Here is a 19,372-nt window from a genome sequence, read left to right as displayed (position 1 = left end):
TCCATCAAGAGTGTTAGTGTGAATGTGAGAAATCCAGCAAGGCTAATATCAAAGGACTGATAGGTGGTTAAAGAAGGTGAAACAATGCAGTTATTATTGCAACAATCAGGGGAAGGACTTTCTCTAAATGGCAGCTATAAAAGTAAAGAAATACAAATCAGCTCCCCCAAGTTTTGCAACAAGTAAAAGGCGGCAAGAGCTGGAGTGTCACATGGTCAGCAGCTTCCTGTTCAGCCTGCAGATAACAGATATTTCTCCTGCTGAGCCGGCACAAAGGGAGCTGCAGTAATCAAGCATGGATGACCTTTTCTGTGCAGGTTTCCATAACGTGATTACACAACTTCTGTCACTTGACAGTTCTGGTGTCATGACAAAGAGAATAAAAGTACAAGGACTGGGATTCATTTCACTGAAACATACAAGAGATGTTGCACCTCTCACAGAGTAAAATAAAAACGAGTCATGCACTTTCTTGTAGTTAGAAAATAAAATTTAATCTATTCAGGGTACCAGAGTCATACATAGCAGATACAGGTCCAGAACAGACATTGAAATACTGCTCAGCTGAAAAGATTTCTGCTTGTTTTCACAGCTGTTTGACAGCGCAACATGACAAGACACGGACTGGAAAGATTGAAAAGACAAAATCACATCAAGTGATTAACAAGCATTTCATATATGTTTATGTATACAAAGCAGTATAAAACAAGTACAATAATGGACAATTCCAAAAAACAAGGGTGTAAACATTTTGTGTATATGTGCTTTTCATGACGCCAGCGTCACCACAAATCGGATCAACCGGTTAACTGCCATCGTCGAGGCAGGGTATAGAAATCAACATAAAAAAAACAAACAAAGAAACTCTACTCCATCTGGTGTACATGTATTGAGTACTGTATACTAAAAACTCTACACCTGTATATTTCGGCTAGAATACAAAGGAAAACTGCAGAACATTAAGCCTTTGTGGGCCTCTGCATCGAAACAATGCCACACAATCTACTCAGGGCTTTTGTAACAGAGCACCATATTGATATTAGTGTGTTTCCTCATGCGTTGTTTCCAGTCGTACTCTATGGTTTCCATTGGTCCCTTTATGTAGAGATGGTTGAAGTAACAACTAGGCACAGTGGGTGTCAACAACAACACTTAATGCAGAGATGAAACTGGGTATTTCCAGTCTTCCAATGGACAGAGCCAGCTCATGTAGCAGTACTAAGGAAGCCGTACAACCTCAGGTCTTTGGGCAGAGTCTCCAAAAGTCTTCGGCTTGGAGCTCAAGTGCTTGGTTAGAAATGTATTGCCAGTAATGTTTTCATTTAATTGGCTGCCACGGTGGTGCTAGTCTGGGCTTTAGGGACTCCGCGTCCCTGGTTTCCTGGTTTTCACTTGGCATCGTTGGACAGCTGCTCGAGCAAGGGGTTGGCCTCGCTCTCCGGTGTTTTGACACTGTCGGTCCTCACGATGCAGGTGGGCCGGTGGAGATTGAGCATCACCATTAGCTGCTGCCTCTCCAGACGGAGCTCCTCAATCTGGGCCTTCAGGTCTGAGTTCACCATCTCCAGACGCTCCGATTCCTGGAAACAGATGTTGAATTATTAGACTCCACTGGACAAAATCACTTCAGAGTTGTCAGTTTTTATCACTTTTAAAGAATGATCTCACAACTTTAAGCAATAAGTACAAGCCTGATCATGTTAGCTATGACTTGGGCTAGAGGCTTAAACATGAAGCAGCTGTTCAGGTTAACTGAAGTCAGGTTATTCTTGGTCACCACCCTGCGCTGCAAATCAGTATGCAGTGCTGTGTCATGAACTCACCCTTTGAAGGAAGTCAGTCCGTTCCTTCTTTTTGTTTCGGCATCGTGCTGCCGCTACCTTGTTTTTCTCTCGTCTCCGTTTCCTCCTTTCTTCGTCTTCATCCATCTGCAAAAAAATACGATAAAAAGGAATTATATGACTGTTCTATATGTGAAAATTGAATAATGACTGACTAAATTACATAACACCTACAACCAACAGAAGTGATCACCTAAGCTGAAAAACAGTGTTGTGCAACGTCTAAGTTCTTGTTGTAGGCACTAGAGGGGGCAAAATTCCACTTTTAAAATGAATCAATTCATCATGCCAACATGCTGTATATCAAGTATGAATACTTATCACAACTGCCCTAAAATGTAAAACTACAGGGTCCCAGAACCAGGTCAGAGCAGCAATTTTAAACACCTCCTATCTTTATGCTGTATATCACTTCAGACTATAAATATTAATAAGAATGGCTTGTATGTGACACTGAAATGAATATCTTGGTTCTTTGCTGACAAAAGTGATGTCACTTTTTTTGAATAAAATGTAAAAAATCTGCCTTAGCTAAGGATTGTAACACATCCTAAATCTAACACCCTCTTCCTTGTTTTTTACTGTCTGACTTGTACATATTTCCCACACCCTACTTCTGCACCATTTCCTCTTTCCTCCTCACCTCTGTCTTGATGGCGAGCGGCCTCTTCCCCAGCCTCCCCAGGAAATGCAGCGGGGACAGCATGGTGCCCAGCTGGCGGAAGTCAGCCAGCTTGAGTTGATCAGTGAGTGTGGTGGCCGAGATGCCCGCCAGCGGGCCCAGACTGGGCAGGGAGCCCGCCGCCAGCGAAGGGTCAGGGATCTGTCCCGGCATCATGTCCGACCCGGCCACCACCGCCGCTGTGGGGAGAGAGAGAGACAAGGAAGAGAAGGAAGGGTTAGAACGAGAGAAAGAAAACTTTTTGACTGTGACTAAAATAATTTTATTCTGCAAAACATGTTCAAAACAAGTGTGTGACCTAAAACAGCCTGGTTCCTAAAGTCTGAAAACCGAAAGAAAGAATAGACTTTCTGGTTCATGGTATATGCATTTTGTGCTGAAACTTAAATGTTATCATTCTGTCTTCATCCCTCTGTCTGGTGGTAACATCAGCCACACATTCACAGCCTTCTTCCACTATCATATTGCAGCCATCTGACAGTGTCTTGCATCTTTTATTATGATCTGGTACTATTGGCATTCTATCCACAGATGATAAATTGACTGTCTTCTGTCCTTGTCATCAAACCTCTTTCTAAAAGCCGGTTGCTATTTCCAAGAATGCATTCAAACGTTGACAGCTTTGACAGCTGTGTTATCTTCTTAGTCAGCAGCCGGCAAAAAAACAAACTTCACACTGTCAGCAGCTAAACACTCATCTCTGTAGTTTCACATGCAGAAGCAAGACCTGAAACCCTTCGGTATGATCAAGTAACTGAGGGCCATCTCCTGCACTCATCCACTAATTTACAGAGTGGTTGTTTTTTTTTTTTATCTTGAATGTTCGTTTGGTTTTCATTAAGGGGATTCAAAGAATATCAAAAGCTTTCATGTCAAAACAGAGCAGCTAACACTCGTGCCTTCCGCCACCACCCCTCTTTCAACATTTTGGGGTAGTTGCGAGGGTTTGACCGCAGCACTTTTTTAATGTAATCAGGGAGGAATGGGAAAAGAAGGAGAACTTGTGCAGGACTAAAAGGAAGTGGCTGGAGAATTAAGACGTCTCTCTAATTACTGTAAGACCGAGAGTTGGAAAACTTCTGATGGCCAAATAAAAAACAAATGTTACAGATGGGAACAGTGTAACATGAGCCGACCGTACCCTGCCCATCCCTGCAATCTCTGAGGAGAGGCAGAGCGAAAGCAGTGGATTTGAGGAAAGTCTGACCAGAAATTGTTCCTCTTACTGCTCAGTATTTATGCAAAAAAATAAATACTTAAAAATACAAGAAGTCTGGTAGGTAAGAAGGAAAACAATGCTGATGAAATGCAACACAAAATAGAAACAGAATCACTGCATGAATAAAAAAAAAAAACCTGTGCATGACTGATGCAACTGAACAACTGATACTTCAATATGACACGCAGACTAAATCTCAGCTACGAGGAGTTTGATGAAATCAGTGTGACTCCGACACTGAGAGCTCAACTCACTGAGTATTCGGCCGAAGCTGAACCTCTACAGGTTGGGTACCGACAGAACAAAGCCCCTCTCATATGGAACCAACAAAGACATGTATTGTGAGCTGCTGCGGAAACAGCTGACTTTGCTGGTGGGTGACTAGCTGACAGGCTGACTGTATTGCAAGTTAAACCAAGTTTTTCTTTCTTTGCTACAGTTTTTTTTTTTTTTTTTTTGTAAAGCTGAAAGACTTGCTCTATTACAAAGGCTGTGGAGAAGGTAATGAAAAAAAACAAGGTTATGTAACACTATTCTAATGCACTCCACCCTGCTTATGGGCTGGTCTCAAAGTGTTTTTACAGTTGGAGCGTGGGGGAAACCAAATCAGCTCACTTTGAAGAACAAATCAGTTTGCTTATCTGCTAGAATGAATGACTCATAACTCTTCAAATGCATTTTTTCTAACTTCTCGTCTACATTATGAGAAAAAAAAAAAAAAAAAAACATCCAATACCTATTTAGTCAGTTTTTCAGCTAATCTCCACACTTCTTCTGACCTGTTCTTTACTGCCTTCACTTTGCGTGATTTATTCGCTCCAAGGACAAGTTGGTGTGTGGAGCCAGTGTCCAATGAGGCATTTTATTATTTAAATCCCAACTGCCCCCTCCCTTCCTCCTCTCTCTCCCACTGTATGTATACTCCCATTTACGCTGCACTTGGCAGCCGCCTGTTGTTTTTGCTGGAGAGGAAAAGAACAAGACGGCCCTGGTAAAAAATCTCACTCAGACAAAATTCCCTCTCTCTCTCTCGCTCTCTCAACGTCCCAGGAGAGGTGGAGGAATGGAAGGTGCCAAGGCCTTCTTTTTCTGCAGAGAGGCTGTCTAAGAACAAGGTAAACCATATGGCAGCTAATCCAGGGATGAATGAGAGAGCGAGCTCTTAAAACAAGCCAGACAATTGTACAAATTGTCGGGCTGGACTGACTCAACCACCACATTTACTATACAGTCTTGGATAGGGAGATGATTCAATCGAGTCGTGTTAGACTTCAGATTTGTGAAGTCTCTCTGCCTTCATCTGCACATCTGCATGTTTTTCTAACGCCATGCAGAAATCCCCCAACATGTGACTAATGAGTATGTCGTGTTTTTCTTACATTGCTCATCGGCGACCAATAACTGTGCAGGAATTCAAAAGATGCAGTCCAAACTAACCCCTGCGCCAAGAGAACAGCCACAGGAACTGAAGCGCCCATTAGGAATGACTGAGCAAATCGCTTTTAGAGCCAAAATGGAGTCCGATATCCAAGTTGGCCAGACACTCAGGACCGGTGTACAGACTCCGATTAGGATCCGTACGACATGCACAATTTTTCAGTAACAATTGACTCTGAAGTTAGTTCATGAATAGTCAAAGTTTATATCTATTAGACAGTTTTTTTTATAAAAGCAGACTGTAATGACACACTGCTCAGTCAGACATATTGCAAGGAAAGCCCCCATTCCTCGCTAGGGCTTGCTGAAACATGCAGACCCCGCCAGCCACACATGCAGAGATACACAATCAACCAGTAAAACTCATATTTGTCTGCATGACATCAGTACGAACGAATCAAAAGGTATTTTTGCCAGCTCCCTTGAAGGGTGAAATGATGTCTGAAGTGAGATGCCTATCAATTGAGACATAAAAGTGAGTTACACGCCATTCCAGACGATTTATTGTGCTCTTGTGAACTCAACCCCATAACAGACTCTTGACGTGGATCGCTTTTGACTTAAACATAACTTTTAAGTTTAGTATCTGTTCCGTCTCTTTCAACATGCCACACAAAAAGAAAATCCCCCTTGCAAATCCGACACCCCATCAAGCCCCGAGACATGAAACTCTGAGGACTCATCTGTACAACACAGGGAAAGTTTGCTGATACGTGTCTCAAAGGGCGTAAATACACCCAAAAGCATGACTCAAAGTGATTTTAAGGTTTTTTCTCAAAGCAGGGGTATTTCTCTTTTTTCTGTCAGCAGCAGCCTGCAGCCGAGGATTAGTGGTCAGCGTTTGATGATGCAACGCCGTCGCTGTGCTTTTGCAGTGGAGCAGAACAGCCAGTGCCACAGCTTTTAGGCCCACACTCGCCTCAAACAAAGACACCTACACAGCACCAGCACCGCTGCCTCTCAGGCCTCACTGAGAGGAGACGAACCGAAGCCAAGGGCGGGGAGAGGAAATGTCATGTATTAGTTATGAAATATAGGAGCGGACCCAACGCTGGTTCTGGCTTTGGCCCAAGACTAATCTGAATGCATGTGAGCCGTAGATAGCTGGAGGTGTGTGCGAAGACAGTGAGGGTTGCTATACGCGAAGCGTGCCCCGTATACATTTACAATCCGCTGGTTTTCTGCACACACACACACACGCGCGCACACACACACACACACACACACACAGTCTTCAGCCTGACCAAATGTGTCCATTTCCTGAGTCATTCCTGAGAGCAATTAGCAGCACTGAGGAATTCAGCCCCTTACCAATAGCTAGCAGCACAACTGGAGACCCTATTATCCTCGTCCCCTATAGAGACGCTGAAGGAGAGGGGTGTGGGGGGGTTAGAGGGGCTTTTCAAAAGGCGACTCATTACCTTCACATACTTTTAAAAACAGCTAACCTCTAGGAGCGCAGCATTTTTTGTGGACTGACAGCAGGAGTCAAAAGTAGTTGCTTGCTAATTAATCTTTGCCTGAGACTCTTTTTGCTGCCAGACGACTCAATTTTAAATCACCGGATCGTAGACGTGCACTAACCAAGGTACTAAAATCTGACCATCTCACTTTATTAAAAGTCTACTTTTGGACTAATAAGGGACTGCAAGGCCCACGTGCCAGCATCTTGCAAAACTCTTGCGAACAGCTTCTACAGCTCTACGCGAGCGCTGAAAATGAACAATGAGCGCAAAAGGTTCAGGCCAACGCACGCTCTCATCATCCGGGGCCAAGGTCTGAGCGATCATCATTACCGTCTGCACTCAGTCAGCCTGTGTGTTGAGTTACAGCCTTTCGCAATCCTCTGAGGAAACCAGGGAATTTGGCACAGTCTTTCTTCCAGGACAGGACAGTCCAAGTATACATTATCAACATTCCTCCAACCCCTCATTATTTTCATTGGAGGGACAAGAAACAAGGAGGGGAGGGAGACGCCATAGAAATGGCTGTTGTTCTGATCATGCCGCACTCATCTCTGGCCATTAAACTCAAGGGTGATAGTGTGTGGGAGTGGAAGTGATAATCACAACAGAAAAGATCATCTCCTTTCATTTCAGCTTTCATTTCTCGTTTGGGCTTAAAAGCTGCCGCAGCTTGTAGGAACCTTTCAAAATTCCTTTTGTGAAGTCGAATAAACCTTCCCAAAGCAATTCAATGCAATTTTGAACATTTAATATCGCAACACTGTCGGTGACGATGAGACCCTGGGCTGCAGCGGTAATGAGCAGTCTTAATTTCCTCTCACAATCACAGTTTGGATGCCTTAGCAGTGAGTGCATGCAGGGGCTATCTTTTGTTCACAATGAAATTACACAAGAGAGCAGGAAGTTTAACTGTTGCATTTTATTGTAGACTTCAGCTGAAGAATGAAAAGTTTTCCAGGCAAATGGAAAGACAAAGCACCTGCAGATATGCACAAGTCATGCACACTGTGGCTGCCTTCATTCAAACATTACGATGTGATCATTGGCTGGATTCCTGCTTGGCCCGCTTCGTGCCATTCATACAGTCACACATTTATATTCTGCATCTGGGTGGTCCTGGTTGAATTATTAGAATGTTACTATTTCTCCCCCCATTGTAAGTCAGGATTAGACTTCGCATGGCACTGTGCTTTGGCTTGGCTCAGACATGGATTAAACTAATATAAATACAAAATGCAGACAAAAGCCATTTCAAATATATGGAGTTCATGTCTATGACAAATCCAAGGCAAGTTGTGTGCAATCCCTGACAACAAGATGTTGGCCAACCATGTCCAGAAAATCAGATTTAATGCTGCCTGTTGAGGCAATCACGCTTGTTGTGTAACATGTGGTTGTCACTTTAATGCCAGTTCATACTTTGTCCTCTGATTTCCTCATCTGCCCCACGTCAAGCAGATGCTTGCTCTGATTAAACAAGCCCCAGTGTCTGCTCTGCACTGTGTGTTCAATCCCTTTGTTGCTCTTGAGAGCTAAAGGTCAATGTTTAGGCTGACATTTAGTGACACGACTAGTTTTTTATTCAAACAGAGAAAACTAGCTTCCAGTCTGGGATAAATTCAGGAAATCTGGAAATCATAACTGTTAAAAAGAACCTTTCACTGTGCTCTTTTCTAAGAAAAAAAAAAGAAAAAGAAAAAACACTGGCTTTAAATGTCTCTTCTCGCGGTTACACCTTTGGACATTGGGGTGTTTTCTTCCATTGAGCTCGTCTAGTCAGTCCTGACACACTGTTTTTACAAACCATGTGGAAAGGCTTATGGGGACTACAATGTTATACTGATAATGTGATATGTACAGAAGTGAATAGCTGCTCCCCCAGCATTAGTATTAGTATCATTGAGCCTAGCTGTTGCATAGTTGGCTCGCTAGCCTGCAATGCGTCTGCTGTCTATTCAGCATACTGGGGTGCAGCTTGGCAATTCCAGCTCTCCAGAGACGCACTGGAAGGCATTTCTACTTAAAATAAACCCTGTGCGCCCACGTCCAGCCTCTCAGCCCTGTCGGCCCTGCGCTGCTTGTCGGCTCGCCAGCCCTTCCCCATTAATCCACTGCAGCGTTCCATTTATGCAGAAACCATCCTACGGATGTGCCCGGGCAGGCACTGGGGCATTTAAACCCCCTGCAACACGCGCTCTATCACTTAGACACACGCAAACAAAGATAAAGACACAAAGGAAACACACACACACACACACACACACACACACACACACACACAGTATATATGTATATAAATAAAGGACACACAAATAGTTTCCCCTGCATGGCATGTAGCTGTATGAGCCAGCACTGCACCAGCTGAGGAGCATGCAGCATTCACTATGTAGGAAAATGCTGAACCTATGAACTTGCAAGTCACAAACCCATACATATGCATATGATCCATCCCATCCACCATATTTCCCATTCTATGATTGGCCTTTAACCTTCAGGCCAGCAGGGGCAAATAACTAAAGCTACCACTGGTCTAGATAGAGTTACTTTTACACAGTACAGTGTAAATCTCTTCAACGAGCCTGATTTGGACAAGAGGAGGATATTCATTGAAAGGGCAAACAAAGAATTTGTGTGGTGATCAAGGGGAAGCGTCATATTTAACATGCAGTATGAAAATTCCAATGTGAAGCCTGCGTGCACAAAGACACACACACACACACAGAATTTCTCTTATCCAATGCAGAAAACATATAGTTAAACATACAGAGCATGTGCACTATGATGGGCCAAAGCAAAGATCAGAAATATGAGCCAAACTGAGCACACACATTCTTGGCTGTACTCACATGCTGCCAAATACACTTCACACTTCATTTACATCACTTATGTTTCAAGGTGAAGTTGCTAAGCCAAGAAAAGGTTGTTTTTCGTGCAGCAGGAGGTGATACTCGAAAGAGCATCCCTCATTGATTTAATCAGTTTCAAATGCACAATACTTACTCAGAGAAAACTTGTCAGTCGTCTTCTGTCAATGATGCAACTGTGTTTGGACGCTGTAGAAAAGACAACAAGACATGGATTAGTATTCAAATTAGATGTTTCATTTTGAGAGCTGAAAGGTATGGTTGACTGATTGATCTGGAGCTGCAACGATTAATCAACTAGTTGTCAACTGTAAAATTTATCACCAACAATTTTGATAAATCAACTAATGAGTTTAAGTAATTTAAGGGAAAAAGGTTATAATTCTGATTCCAGTTTCTTTACTCTATGACAGTAAATCAAATATCTTTCAGGTATGGGCAAAAAAAGAAAATTGCGGCTATAATTTTAGAGACTTTTTCTCCTTAATTGGTTTCATTTGAAGTGTTTTAAGATAATGGCTCTTTAATCTAGTCCCAGCTTGCTGTTGTCTTTACTGTTTCATGTCATAACTGATGTAATCTGCTTTAATGTTAAGCACTTTGTGTTGCATTTTATGCATGAACTGTGCTAAATACATTTTATTATTTACTATTATTACCTTGGGCTCTAGAAATGGGACTCAACAATTAAAAGATACATTAATTGATAATAAATTAAAAATAAGATGCTGCCCTTATAATGGTGTCTCCATCAATACCAGCAGACACACGGTTATCAGTCATTTTGCAAATCTGGTATTATTAGCTTATCTATCTTGCAGCTGCATGCCAGGCGTGACTTTCAAGTAGTGATAGTGAAAGTAGTTTGAGAGTTTGAACTTGAAGGACCAGCCGATTTGAATGTTACGACCGTATGAACACATGGCATGACAATGCAGCTGTTACAAAGTTTAATTCACATGCTTCTGTTGTGTGAAATTGTAAATCCTTTGCCAGCTCCGCGTAGTTCGGTGCACTAGACTAGCTTAGCTAGCAGTTACTCAAAACCCCACAGCGTGTGGCGCGTATAGCGTTACATAACTGTCTTCACAGGGCCAACCGACGCTTCTCCTGTTTAGCAACACTGAAATTAAGATTCCCGAGATGAAAATACCTTCACTGGGACACAGGCTGGTGTGTAATTTAGCAAGCGGGTCTGTAAATAACGAGCTGTAAAGCGACAGTTGCTACAACAGTTGTAACAACAACGTACTTAACGGCTGTGGCAGCAACAAATCGACTTCTGCGGCGAGAGCACGGAAAACTTTACAACTATAAAAACCTTTTTAAATGCAGCAGATCGCTGAAAACACATCCTCGCGCGTTGATAAGAACTGAAACAAACGCCACATAAAAACTCATACAAGTTAGCGAACAGATTTCGATGCGTTGAGCTACAACGTCTACAACGTGGTGCGAAAAGTGTTAAAAAGATGCAAAAAAAAAAAAAAACGTAAATCGTGCGGGTACATTTAGCCAACATCTAGCACAAATACAAAAACAGAAGAGGAAAACAGACAGCAGCACAGCTCGACGGCTCACACGCAGTCCTACCTGTTGTGCGTCCAAAATCCGCAGTAATGATGGGCCAGTGCGGGAGTTACGAGTCTGATGTAGGTTTTGGGACTAAGTGAAGTCGTTGCATCAGCCCGTTTAAGTAGTGCTCTTCTCCGTGAGGGCTCCGGAATGCGGAACTGCCCTCCCCATACGTAAGCACGGATGAAAATAATGTAAGAGGACGGCCGGAGACACAGAGGTTTGTTTGCTCCACCCCTAGCAACCACAAAAACACAATACACACAGGCAGGAGGAGAGGAAAGTTTCAGCTGATAGACAGATAGGCATGGTGAAACACACGCCCCAGGGCCGTGAACGCGTCAAGGAATACAGTTACGGCTGTAAACACACACACACACACACAGTCTCACCTGCAGGTGTTTTATTATATGACAATAGGTGGGGGGTGAGAAAATGGAGCAATAATCACCAGTAAAATACAACTTATTTATAAACGTACATTAATAAATGTTACAAGCATTAAGAATGTGCATTTTGTAGTTTACGGCACTACATTTTAATCCGATGAGAAAGGCATTGACATTAACCCTAACCCATTTACTTTTTTATGTAACAGTGTTCTGAGACCTTATTTTCCTCTGAGAACAACTTGTTTATTCCGTTATGGAAACACTAAATATTTCCGAGTTTCATATTGTTAATATTAAAACTAAGTTTCATTGTCTTCCCCAAAAACTAGGTGTGACAAATACGAGAACATTTGGGGGACTCTTCTTCCAACTGTTTTATATTGTGACATCTCTTCACAAGGAATGTCCTTGAGTTGGAGTTGTTCCACCCAGAAGTTATTCTAACTTCCTCAATTTTAAGGTTAGAGATTCAGGACTGTGACATTGAGTTTGGCCTGTATAAAATAAGCCTAATTAGTGTCACAGATCAAAATTTTGGAGGAATTTTAATTTTTTGCACAAAGAGCATTAATAGGTGTGGCATGTGTCCTCAGGGTATGATATCTACATTATTTCTTCAGGTGTAGTTTGAAAACATCTCAGGGGTTTCTTAATGCGTGTGTGTGTAGAGTGGCTGGATAATGTAATGAGTCACAGAAGTCAAAATTGCTATAAAATGTCCAAGATTACCCGAATGTATCCTATTTCACAAGAAAGAAGGAAAAATGAATAACCATTTTTACTATTTAATCATCTTTTGACCTCTTATTTTATGATTTCTTAGGGAGGTCATACTTAGCCCTGAGGTCAATCCTTCTACTGACAATCCAAAGCTCCTATGCTTGTGGTGTGGACAACACCAGCACTAGGCCTGCTAACTGCATGGCTAACTGAGCTACATAATTGACAGTAGCTAAAGCAGTTAGGTAGGTAGACATGCTACTCTCGTTGTCTGAACATGACATGAGGCCAGTTCTTCTTTAGATTATTACAGATAGTACATGAAGAATCTGATATTAAATGTACTTAAATATCAAAAGTATTTTTTCGTGCAATAAATGTACTCAACTATCGAAACTACAGGTAAAAGTAAATGATACATATATACCCATATACTACAGGTTGACCGATTACCACCCTGGGCGATTATCGGATAAAGATAGTTCATATTTTTCAGATTATAGGAATCTGGATTATTTTGTCAACCAACTGATAAAATGCATTAATTTTAAAATGTGTGTTGGCTCTGATACAGTATGCGAATTGAAAAGTAAATAATAACTAAAGTTATCAAATAGATGCAGCGAGGGAAAAGTACATTATTTGCCATCAAATTAGCAAGTAGTGGAATAAATGTACTTATTTACGTTCCATCATTGGTCCTGATCCCCATGCTGGGAACATTTAGGACACATCAGCCCACAGCACATGCTTTTATTTTCCTCCTCTGTGAGAGTTAATAACATGTAAATCCCTTCTAAAACAGCCGATGATTACTTCAAGTTAAATGTGTTTCAGTTAAACCTTGGAAATAAGTCAATTAGCCATTCAAGCTCTTACAAGGAAGTTTTACAAGGAGCTTGTCAACAGCCCACGACAGTTCCTGACATCAAACGACTATTTCAAGTACTGACATAAAACTCGCAGCCTACAAGTGACAAAAATAAACTAATTTAACACTCAGTGTTCAGTTCCAAATCAAACATGTTTATGCAACAGCACTTTGTGGTCCCATTTTCCAGTGACGAGGGGAGTCATCACTTCCTGTTTGATAGGCCATCTACCATTAGAGTAGAAAGACAGATTGCTTCTTTGATTATTAAATCTTATGACAACAGTTAATGACACACTTTCGTTGCCTTTATTGCAAAGTTTTTCATCCTTCACCTAAAAGTCATCTGACTCACAAGGTTGCATTGAGATTTACTCCCAATGTGACTGTCACACCTGTCTGAGCAGTTGAACGAGACACCCGGCGTTGCTTTTCTCAGACAAATTCACAGAGAGCTTAACTCTATTATTACAGGTGGCAGAGGAAGTTTGATGCCTAAGTAAAGCAGTAAATCTTGCAGGGTATTTCCACGTGTAACGTTAGCTGCTGCAAAAATCTAATTTTATTTCCTCTCCTTAATAAAAATGTGACTTGATTCATAGCACATAAAAAACACACGTGCTAAAAACTGTGTCTTATTCCTGATGGAGGTTCCAGAAAGTTCCAGAAAAAAGGATAAAGCTACTTTTAAATGCTTCTTCCTGCTGCTTCCCTCTAGTGTGGACAGTTGTAACTACATCACAGTGGACTGGTCTTGTAAAACTCAAATGTGCCCATTTATTGATGCACATTATAAAAACGTGAAGTTCTAAAAGTAGTAAAACAACCTTTGCTTTTTCATTTTAATGCCTGAAGTTGTCAGGAACACAAGGTTTGCTCTTCTATAAACAATAAAAATAATGCTAAAATGTTATTCTGCAGATTTAAGATCAAATCACAAATGAGAGGCAGTATAATATCAAAACAATTAAAGCTGTATCCTTAAATTGCAATAAAAGTGTTATAGCATCATCTTAATTAAGAACAACCCATTCTCCCGTGCACCTTTAATTACATCTCAGCCTTCCATCATTACGATTATCCGAGGCTCAGTAGGGTTTTACACGATGCCACCTCAACTGTTCCCCCCCAGAACAAGCAGCTGAGTTATTAGAGGCTCACCAAAATACCCCACTCTGTTCCTTTTTTTAGATTCTAATTTGGTTCTGCTGTGATTTATGTCTCGCATCTGAGTAGAGGTCGGGGAGGGGGTTGTGGAGGGGGGGGACTGTGCGTCACAGTCGCTCTTGACATCGATGACAAATTTCATTTGGGGTTAATAAAGCAGAACTGAACCGAGCATGCAGACAGATTTCATAAAACAGGAGGGTCCTGGACATCTTTAGTTAAAGACATTTCCAGGGGTTTTCCCTTCACAGGTGCAGACTTTCAGCCGAGCTGCAGGAAGGCAGCCAGAGATGTCACTCAGTGCACAAACACACATGGTGCAGGCCCATTTGGCACTTTAAGCCTTTAAGAGGCCATTGTCCCTGCCGAGAACAATAAGCCTTGATAATGACACTCTGAAACACTATACCAGTCGGAATACGCAGAGCCAGTATGCAAAGCATGCTAATTTGTTCATGAGGAAGTTCAATTTCTGTTTTTTTCTTTCAAGTCAAATTGTGAACATGTAAGAATAAACAAAGGCTGGAGAGACGCTGCCGTTATAGAAAAATCAAGGTTCAGGTCAGGATATGATCATGACAGAAGTGCAAACATATCTTTATTCTTGTCTGTTCCAACCTTCCAGAGAGTCTCCGCATTAAAAAATAATCTTGGGTGCACTTTCCAACAGCTGCCCTGGATGAATGGAGAGGGGATTCAGTTTGGAGTTGTGCAGAGCTCCATGTGCAGAGCTCTGGTTGTATGGGCGCCAGGAGGTTAAAAAACTCCTGACGTCCACACAACTTCTGTTTGTCTGTATTTATTAGTTTTTAGACAATTACACATATTTGTACAAAAATTTGATTCCAAAACAGCATGCATCCCTGGTGGAACAACATGTAAACAAGTCAGTCATATTTTGCTCATTTTCTTTAAAAAGGATCAACCTGATTCAGATCTGTAGATTAAGTTGAAATGTTTTGTTGTAATATTATCCAGCTCCACATCTTTGGGAAATACCCAGAGAACCAGACACCTCCAGACATAATCCTGACTCATCATGCACCGCACTGCAGACAAACTTTATTTTTACTAACGCTCCATTTAATATCCTTCCTTCCTTCCTTTTTCTCTTTCAAAATAATCTCAGACAGTTGTAGTCCACGTCAAAACATGTCTGGCAATTCATAAAGATGCAGAATGTTCATTCAGTTATCTAAAACTGTACGTAACATTTTGAGAGTCAAATCTGGAAGTGGTATATTACTCAAGAACGATAGTTCCCTTCTTCAGACAACAATGGCTTAGGAGTGAACGGAAACTATGATTCTGAATAAATGCCAAAATTCTGCTTGCACTACTGTAATGCATTCATACATTACATGAATACAAACTATGGAAGCACTATGGAAAAAAAATAACATGAAAATCAAGCTTGATGAAAAAAAAACAAAACTTTGAAAGTGATAATTATAGACTTCTCTTATAAATAGGACAAAATTAGATAAAATGTTGTATTTATGAGAAACAATAACTTTGACTTTATCCCATTAGATAAAAGTCGAAAACAAGTCATATTTAGAAGATTAAAGTCGCAATGTGATAAAAGTTGAAATTATGAAATAGAAAGTCATAATTACGAAGAAAAAAAAGGCAAAATTACAAGATGAAAAGTCAGCATTATGAGACAAAGTCAAATGTATTAAATAAAAATGTGAAATTAAGAGATACAAAAGTCTAATGTATGACAAAAGCCACATTTTCATCCATTTGTTTTTGTCTTAACTAGCAAAAAAAGCTTCCATAGTGTCCCAACTGAAACATTCTCCCTTCTAATCATACACATGAACATGACAGCATGGCGCCAACACACAGAGATGTTGCATGCCCTTCTTAATGGAATGAACTGTGATGCTGTTGCAGACTCGCATCGTCTCCATTCACAGAAATCAGACCAATCACTCAGAACACCAGTTTGCGTGCCGGCACTGAATTTAAACCCCCTCTTCATCTTCATCTCCCTCTCACAACCGCAGGCTGTCAGCCGTCATGCCAGCAGCGCTCCTCCTCCTCCCCTCCACCCCCACTGATCCTGTTTCCATTTGAGTAAAAGCTCCCAGTGTTATTAGTGAAGTGAGACATGGATTGATGTTTATCCACTGTATCATGTTGTACCCCGAGCCCATAAAAAGCACATTCAAGCACAAACAAATGAAATCTTTGCCGTTTTACACACGCCAGGGCTAGTTTAACGGTCAATTAGTCATTAAAACAAGGCAAGTCATCTCAAAATAAATCAGCACGAGGTGTTTTTCTTTCCTATTGTATCATTGAAGATCTCCGGTTGGAAACTTGTGGTGTTGTCGGAGCTCATGTACATCTTTGGTTCTGCAACAGCATTGCTCGCCCAAGGCCTTACTCATGTCAGGTGACGAAGTCTTCCCAAACCCGTATGACATTGATTTATCCCTGTAAATATAGCACTTCCCTGGGAATATTCACAGTAAGCAGGAAACGGAGTGGTCAGGAGGTGTATGAGGATGAGATAACAAGGGGTGGAAACAGTGAGTACACAACAGATCATAGAAAGATAGAGATCCGTAAGCAGGCAATGTGAGACATGGTGCAGAGTGCCGGTGCTTCTGGGAGTAAGCTCATCTTGAAATACTACTGCGGGAAGCAAACTGCACCAAGTTTTGTATTTTATAAATAAGTCATGTTAATACTTAACATTGTACAGTTCATATTAGATACATCCAGACACTTATACACAGATATACACAGAATGCCAGGATGCAAATCTGCACAAACCCATTTCAAAAAACGAAAGCACAGGCAAATGGACTCATCTAACAAGCTTACATTATGTGATAAGGGTAGATATCGGTCATCATATCACTAAATAAGTTAACCTTTAAAGGCTATGTCCTCATTTCAAAAGCAGTTTACACCTCAATAAATGCAAGCTCCACTTACCATTGGAAAATGGATGATGGCTGAATTCCATCTAGCTCTATTTAGGATCCTGGTATTGTGCATGTTGGCTCGCTGTCACACTGTCATGATTGATTGGGACGCCTGAACACAACAAAGCCATCGTTAATATTATCAGTCTCACCTGAGCTTAACCTGCCATGACAAGTTTAAAATGTTGGCCCTCTACTTAAAGGGCCGGCACACCCACACCCATGTGTTTTCACCCATGTGGTTAATTAGACCTCTGAGGTTATGGTGAGGGGTTATGCGAGGTCACCAAACTTTAAAGAATAAATGATAAAAGTGAAGGTGAGCAGCCAGTGCAACGGGAGGGCGAGTAAGACGTCAGTCAAGCGGTCTGAACACGCCCACACAACCCTGAGAAGAGCTTTGATCATAAAATAATTAAAAGTAATTGTGCATGTAAGAAGAGTTTTGTAAGGCCTGTTAGTACAGTACTGAGGTGCTTCAACTTTACTTGAGTTTTTAATGAAACTTTAAACTTCCTTTTTATTTGAGAGTGAAATATTGAAAGTTGGAAAGGATATAAAGGTAGAAATCAAAGTTGCTCAAGTGCCCTCATCACTTATGTTCCTTATGTTAAATTAAGAGTGATTACATTTCTCCTTCATTTAGTGTATCGTGTCTTTGTTGATTTTTATTTGATCTACTTTTATTTGATATCTAATATATCCATCAATGTTCATAAAATAATCAATGACCATTCACAGAACAATGCACTGGATCTATAACTGTCTTTGGCTCAATAATAACAGATATCTGAAACAGGGTGAAATAATGGACTTTTTATTTCACTTCCTTATTTTGAAAACTATAGTTAGCAGTTAGTTTGCAAGCTAAGGCTTTACATGAAAAAATCCAAAATGATCTGTTAATAAAGTACAATTCAAAGAGCTAAAATAGCTCCAGCCAGCAATGTAACAATGAAAAGAAGAATAATATGAAAGTGACAAACTGTCCTGTCTGTACTTTTATTTGAGTTAAATTCTGAAAGCGTGACATAGTTTAACAGCTTCCTATTGGTCAGCTACAACCTTTGAAAGCTGCTTATACATCAGAACATATCATACATGATGAAATAACTCATTAAACAACAAAATAACGCTGACGGGGGCATCCTGCTGCATGTTGTCATTTTAGTTTTCATTCCTGTTTAATAGCACACATTGCTGATAATACGCATGACCTCAACATTTTGAGTGTTGTACTTTTCATGAAAGTTACATCATTTTGGTCAAAGTAAGAGGAATAAATGCTTCCTCCACCACTGAGAGACAGCGGTGGAAAGGGACCAGATTAATCTTCTTGAGAAATATACTTAGGAACAATGGTAGGCTGGTCGCAGAGGCAAATATTGTACTATTTTTACTGTATTCATTCTAAAGCTTTAGTTACCTGCTACTTATTACTAAATTCACATAATTAATTCAAAAATATAATCAACAACTTGTAACGTATTAGTAAAGATTAGGCTGTACAAAGTAGTTGAAATATTCTATGAATATTATATTGAAGTATAATATTATATGTGATTCAGAAATGGATCATAGTTCTAATCAAAAGTGCACTACATAGTTTTGGGGGAAGAAATTGCAATCAGAAGAGAACTTTTTACTTTGTTTATATTTGGCGGACTCTGCCACCTTTCTAGCTTCAAACTGCATTCCGGGGACCTTATTTTCCTCTGAGAACAGCTTGTTTATTCAATTATGGAGAAAAACAATTGAGTGTGTATTATCACCTCAATATTGAAATTCGGAGTTTGAATTTCTTCTCCAAAACGTCATAGGGCTCCTTTGATATGCGTTACTTTTTGTACTTATTTACCCTTTGCTCAAGAGTATTTTGATGCTAATACCTATAACATTTAACTTTTAAGTTGTGTAAAATCTTGAATGCATGACCTGTACTTTTGGAAAATGATTTCTTGTAACTGGTTATGATATTTTTATTGAGGAAAAGGGGGTAATGGCCTCAATCCCAACCTGGAAATTAAAAAAAAAAAAAAAATGTCTTAACATCTCCCCATACAGTGGGCTGAGGCTGTGGTTTGATGGTTTGTTGTAATGAACTTCAGCTACGTGACTTTTTACAACTGTGGAACAGGTTGAGAAACATCACACTGATGGACACACGTAGTTTGGATGGAACAAGTGGACAGA

At 40.7% G+C, this 19,372-nt stretch overlaps 1 protein-coding gene across 1 annotated transcript; it reads right to left on the bottom strand.

The window, feature by feature from the left end:
- Positions 1-468: 468 nt before the first annotated feature.
- jdp2b (Jun dimerization protein 2b) lies at positions 469-11,323 on the bottom strand. The gene is made up of 5 exons (XM_030405963.1): positions 11,103-11,323; positions 9,646-9,698; positions 2,485-2,702; positions 1,824-1,928; positions 469-1,580 (listed from the first exon to the last, which is right to left on the bottom strand). The coding sequence occupies exons 3-5, from the start codon at positions 2,677-2,679 to the stop codon at positions 1,389-1,391; spliced, it is 492 nt and encodes a 163-aa protein (XP_030261823.1). The 5' UTR covers positions 2,680-2,702; positions 9,646-9,698; positions 11,103-11,323; the 3' UTR covers positions 469-1,388.
- Between the last annotated feature and the right edge of the window lie 8,049 nt (positions 11,324-19,372).

This window comes from Sparus aurata, chromosome 22 (assembly GCF_900880675.1).
Source record: "Sparus aurata chromosome 22, fSpaAur1.1, whole genome shotgun sequence".
In the NCBI taxonomy this organism is placed as follows: Eukaryota; Metazoa; Chordata; class Actinopteri; order Spariformes; family Sparidae; genus Sparus; species Sparus aurata.
Note: the sequence above shows the minus strand (reverse complement) of the source record. Positions and strands in the feature narration are given on the sequence as shown.

Bases quoted from the DNA above. Each gene is read 5' to 3' on its own strand.
- jdp2b (XM_030405963.1), bottom strand. From the start codon at position 2,679: ATGATGCCGGGACAGATCCCTGACCCTTCGCTGGCGGCGGGCTCCCTG. The intron at 1,929-2,484 runs GTGAGGAGGAAA...ATTTTTTTGCAG, and splicing joins CGCTCGCCATCAAGACAGAG to ATGGATGAAGACGAAGAAAG. The intron at 1,581-1,823 runs GTGAGTTCATGA...ATCTGTTTCCAG, and splicing joins GGACTGACTTCCTTCAAAGG to GAATCGGAGCGTCTGGAGAT.